The 5,506-nt window shown below is 46.7% G+C and overlaps 1 protein-coding gene across 1 annotated transcript in view; it reads left to right on the plus strand.

Moving 5' to 3' along the window:
• The window catches only part of LOC107102329 (lysine-specific demethylase 2A-like), a 17,824-nt gene that overhangs the window by 3,388 nt on the left and 8,930 nt on the right, over positions 1-5,506 (plus strand). The window contains exons 2-15 of the mRNA XM_015401588.1: positions 43-181; positions 268-346; positions 438-484; positions 611-789; positions 868-974; positions 1,049-1,142; positions 1,249-1,402; positions 1,473-1,588; positions 1,664-1,790; positions 3,651-3,856; positions 3,937-4,014; positions 4,469-4,608; positions 4,769-4,892; positions 5,212-5,454. Of these exons, the coding sequence (XP_015257074.1) occupies positions 43-181; positions 268-346; positions 438-484; positions 611-789; positions 868-974; positions 1,049-1,142; positions 1,249-1,402; positions 1,473-1,588; positions 1,664-1,790; positions 3,651-3,856; positions 3,937-4,014; positions 4,469-4,608; positions 4,769-4,892; positions 5,212-5,454 (1,833 nt within the window). The remainder of the gene's footprint in view (positions 1-42; positions 182-267; positions 347-437; positions 485-610; positions 790-867; positions 975-1,048; positions 1,143-1,248; positions 1,403-1,472; positions 1,589-1,663; positions 1,791-3,650; positions 3,857-3,936; positions 4,015-4,468; positions 4,609-4,768; positions 4,893-5,211; positions 5,455-5,506) is intronic.

Raw genomic sequence — 5,506 nt, forward strand, 5'->3', positions numbered from 1 at the left:
TTAGTTTTTTTCTCCTTCCTTATTGCGTTTTCTCCACATCAGCGGGCCGGAACTAGAAGACGTTACCATGACGATGGCATCTCTGATGAGGAGATCGATGGAAGGAGGACGTTTGACTTGGAGGAGAAAGTCAGCAGCGAAAGGTTCAGTTCTGACCGGATCGTCCGCATGGAAGGAAAAGGTATGTGTGGACCGTAGGCGTGTCGTTTCTAACAGTCATCAGACCTTCATCCAGCCCGTCTCTGTCTGCTCCTCCTTGTTTAACAGACTTCACTTATGAGTTCGTCCAGAGAGGAGGCCTGAGGGACCCAATCCTGTTTGAGAAGCCTGATGGCCTGGGTCTGAAGTAGGAACAGCCTCTGTTTACATCCTCTTTCTGATCATGGTGGCAAACAGAAGCTAATCTGTCAACTGAACCTCGGTCTGTTTCTCTGCAGGATGCCAGAACCGGACTTCAGTGTCAACGACGTCAAGACGTTTGTTGGTAAGATTTTTACCGGCAGTTATTGGTGGCCATATTGTCCTTTTAGTTCCCTCCCTGTCTCCAGTCAGACGGTCTGTAATTCTAAATGCCGTCTCTGACATCAGATGACCTCTAACCCCCCCTCAGGTTCCAGACGCATGATAGATGTGATGGATGTGAGCACCCAGAAGGGGACAGAGATGTCCATGGCCCAGTGGACGCGTTACTACGAGACTCCTGTGTCTCAGAGAGATAAACTCTATAACGTCATCAGTCTGGAGTTCAGCCACACCAAGCTGGAGAATCTGGTCAAGAGACCCACCACGGTGCGTCATGGATCCCAAAGCTCCCTCATTTAAGCCAGCCTGGTTGTTCCTAAATCGGTCCTCTGACTGTGTTTGTAGGTGGAGCTCATAGACTGGGTGGACAACATGTGGCCTCGTCACCTTAAAGAGAGACAGAGGGATTCAACCAACTCCATCAATGACATGCAGTACCCAAAGGTCCAGAAGTAAGTCCACTCCCTCCTCTCCAGCAGTTATAACCCAGACCCCTCCCTCCTGACCCGTCTGACTCCAACCACAGGTACTGCCTGATGAGTGTCCAAGGCTGCTACACAGACTTCCACATCGACTTTGGAGGGACGTCCGTCTGGTACCACATCCTGAAAGGGAGGAAGGTAGGAACAAAATCCACTGAAGGAATCCGAACAGCTGGGATCTAAAACCACATGAAGACGGGCTGTTGGTATGTAAATGTTAATAGAAAGAGTTTTTGTGTTTTAGGTGTTCTGGTTGATCCCTCCTACGGATCCAAGCCTGGAGCTCTATGAGAACTGGGTTCTGTCTGGAAAGCAGGGAGACATTTTTCTGGGAGACCGAGTGTCTGACTGTCAGAGGATCGAACTGAAGCCGGGCTGTACCTTCATCATCCCCTCAGGTATGCTAAGAGCTGAACGAGTCTGACGCGGTTCTGTTTGAGATGAGGATAATGCTGATTAAACCCTCAGGTTGGATCCATGCCGTCTATACCCCCGTGGACTCCATGGTGTTTGGAGGAAACTTCCTGCACAGCTTCAACATCCCCATGCAGCTGAACATCTGTAACATAGAGGACAGAACGCGGGTAGGTTCTGATGCCGTCTCTGGATCCGTTAGAAAGCAGGACAGGGTCTAAGTCCTCCTCTCACCTGTGCTGCAGGTTCCTATGAAGTTCCGCTGTCCCTTCTTCTATGAGATGTGCTGGTACGTGCTGGAGCGCTACGTCTACAGCCTAACGAAGACCTCTTACCTCACACCTGAGTTTCAGAAATACTCTCTGGGTACAGGTATGTAGACACACACAATGAATACAGCTTTCTGAAAATGTTTACAGATTATCCAGCACCAACCCAGGATTCATTGTGTCCTTGAACTCATTAAAAGTTTATGAATATAAATAATAAGACGTTGGAAATGCCTGATTGGTTAGCTTAGCTCTGTGTTTCCTGTTAGGTCAGAGAGGCTAGCAGTGGCGTAGTAGAACATACTTTGTCGTTTTTCTGTCTTTTCACGGTTGAGTTGGTTTTAAAATTCAGATTGTTAAAGAAAGAATGCTGTAGTGGTCAGATGAGCCAAAAAAAAAGGCCCTTTCTCAATCCATTAGAACGCGAGTACGGACTCGTGTCCTCGCCAACTATGTTCTTGACAATAATGCAGGAAAGTCTGGACTCGGGGAGAACGGGAGCATGCAGGGTAAATCTGGCGTACTGATGACATCACCAGATTCAAAGTTAGGCTGGAGCTGCATTTTACCTCCTGTTCTTAATAATCTCTAGGTAATAATAAATTCTGACTTTTTTTAATTTAGTGGGGGAATAATAATGAACACAGTCAGATAAACACAAATCAAATTAACATTTTGCCAAATTAATCATCAGAAAAACTCGCCATCATAGTCAGCGGTCCTTCACAAACGGCTATGGAGAGAGAGGGCTGCTGCAGACGGGCTGCAGTTAACCTTGGAGCTTTGCTGGTTGCTGCGATCATCTCAACATCAGAATATTTTCTTTAAATTATGCACTAAATGAGTAAATGGGGCATATAGTGGAGATTAAAGTATAATATTCTCGCCTCAAATTATCTTAAAACCTACTTTTATTGAACAACAGCAACAGAAAAGAGAACTTTTAACTTAATACTCTGAGCTCTGTGAGCGATCCATTGGAAGCTGCTGCCGCAGTGCATGCTGGGACAGCTGCCAGTCTGGAGAACAGACAAGTCTGCTCTGATGCATGCTGGGTAAAGAGGAAGGGGCTAGAACAACATCCGGGGACTTAGTCCGTTCTCAGTCTGTTCTAGTGAATTGGAACAGCACCAGGGCTGAGGCTGGTGACGTTTCACGAGCACACAAGAACGCACAAGTACACATAGCGAGAAACGGCCAAACATTCCGGATTCTGTTAGCAGTTGGAGGCTCTTTGGGTTTATCTGTGAATTGAACAGACTGGCAGATTGTCAGATTTATCACAATCAAAACAGGTTTTTGAGTTTTTACAGCACTAGTGGCTTGTTTTTTTCGACAGTAGGCTGACAGTAAAGTCGCTATGAAAGAGGGGAAGAGACATGCAGTAAAGGATCACAGGTCGGATTAGAATCGACGTCAGCCACGTCGAGGACTAAGGCCTCTGTTCCTGGGTCGTGTGCGCTAACCACTGCGCCACCTGCTCGCCCAGGCGACTCCATCTTTGCCTTAGCTATAACATTAGCCTAAGAGCAGCCAGAACCACCCAGGTCTGCTAGCAGCACTGTGAGCTAGATCACACTTAGCATCTACCTCATTAAAAAAAAGGTCTGACATACCCTGTCTGTTAATGATAGATCTACATCTCTTTTCATTAGAAATCAGACGTTTCATAATTACGCTTTTTTAATGCAGTAACCTAATAGGTTCTTGTTTAGTTGTTTCTTCTAAATGACTTTAATAATGTGTACCAAAATATTTTTTGTTTATTCAGTCAGTTTTTAATTCATTTAAAAGAATAATATCTTGAAATATAATGATGTAGATTTTTTAAACTAGCCTTATTGTTGCTGCTTCCTCTCTCACTGAGGGCAGACATGCAGATAGTTTGCTGTTTATGTTCTGGGCTGTTTTAAACAAATAAAATGATTGATTCAGTAAAATCAGTGGGTCTCGTTTGGTTTAGCTCGTGAGCTGCAGGAGGAGGGTTCTGGTAAGAACGAAGAGCCTTCAGGCGCCCAGTCGGAAAAGTCCCCATCCAAAGTCCATTTGACTCCCCTGGAGCTGGAGGGGCTGTGGAGTCTGATCGGCAAACTGGAGACGCTGCAGTCCAACAAGAAGTGCGTTCCAGCTGGAATCCAGAACGCCTCCACGCTCATGACGCACATCAAGGTAACGTCCACCACTTCCTCTTGACCGCTCTGTTTGAACTGATGACTGATTATCTGCTTCTTTGTGTTTTTGTGCTGCAGGCTCTGCTGAAGGAGCACGCTAATGACAACCCTAAACTGGCGTACACTGGGAAACCCATCGTCAAGTGGCCGCCCAGGGTGAGCCTTCCTACAGCCAGAAACTCTGTAAAATAAGAACAATTACAGTCCAGGAACTGTTTACAGTTTTCCTTTGCCTCCTTTTGTTAGCTAGAAGCTGCTGTTGCTTCTAGCTAACAAAAAGTAAGCTTCTCAAAATTCAGTCATGAGGGAAATTATTGAATTATGCTACATTCAGACCCCACGCTGCTAAAACAGCTGGTTTACATGCAAAGTGTATGGTTAACACGCAGCAAAAGGTCTTGCAGTGCCTTTCTAGCAGTAGGAGCAGCGCTTCTTGAAGCAGCTGAAGCTGAGCATCATGAGCTTCTGAGCATCTGAGGCCAGGACGTGCTGCACAAGCAGCAGCTTCTGGAGTTGGAAAGAAAACCTGCATCTGAAGTTAAAGATGTTTCATCCTATCTGCTCCTTTCTCTGCTTCTATAACAGTTTAATCTTTCTGTTTCTAAACCAGCCCTCATGGTATCAGCCGCCGCCGCCGCCTCCTCCTCCCCCACCGCCACCAGCCCCTCGTCCTAAACCACCCTCAGCAACCACCGTCCAGCGTCCTCAGAAACCCGCCTCCATGTCTTCACTGAGGCGGCGCCGAGTCAGGTAACCAAGCTGACGGAAACGTTTCTGTTTGACGGTTAGAGTCGGGTCGGTTGCTTTACAGAAATGAAGGTTATCTCTGAAGATGCAGAACATTTCCATCTGTGTTCAGGCTTCATGATGATGATGATGATGATGATGGTTGCCTTGTATTTCCCTGCAGATGTAAGCGCTGTGAGGCCTGCATTAGGCCAGAGTGTGGAGAGTGTAACTTCTGCAGAGACATGAAGAAGTTTGGAGGACCAGGGAAGCTCAAGCAGACCTGCGTGCTGCGGCAGTGCCTCTCAGTAAGCAGCAGGCGGCCTTTTAGGTTCATAAATGGAGAAATTAATCTTCATTTGTACCTCAAACCATCTACAGAAGAAGAGAAAACCTGGTTGTTCTCTACTTTACTCCATTGTTTGACCTTTTCTCTAAGAAACTTTAATCCTGAACAACAATCGGGTAAAAATGTCTATTTTTTTCTGTACCTGCCTGAGAAAAGCAGCTCATACCAGAATAGAGCACCTCTCCCCCCAGAAGCATTGATGACTGCGTCTCTGTAGATAAGCGTGGTTTAGGTGGTGATTCTGAGCATCATGTCTGGTTCCTCTCTGTCTGCATCAGCCGGGCCTTCCTCTGTCTGCTGTGTGTGAGATCTGCAAAGAGCCCAATCAGGAGGAAACTGGAGACCCTTCCCTCACCCTGATGGAGTGTTCCAGCTGTGCCCAGATCGTCCATCCCGCCTGCCTCACGGTACGTCAGGAGGTTCCGCTTTGGTTTGGAGTTAATAAGATCATTATTTATCCCTCTGCGGGTAACCTGGAGCGGTCTGCGTTCTACGACATCATCAGGTCTCAGAAACTAAAGGCATCAGGCTAGAACTGGGTAATATATTGAAGGAAATATCCGGTCAGCAAGG

The sequence above is a fragment of the Cyprinodon variegatus genome, unplaced genomic scaffold, assembly GCF_000732505.1.
Source record: "Cyprinodon variegatus isolate N-32 unplaced genomic scaffold, C_variegatus-1.0 Scaffold1235, whole genome shotgun sequence".
NCBI lineage: Eukaryota > Metazoa > Chordata > Actinopteri > Cyprinodontiformes > Cyprinodontidae > Cyprinodon > Cyprinodon variegatus.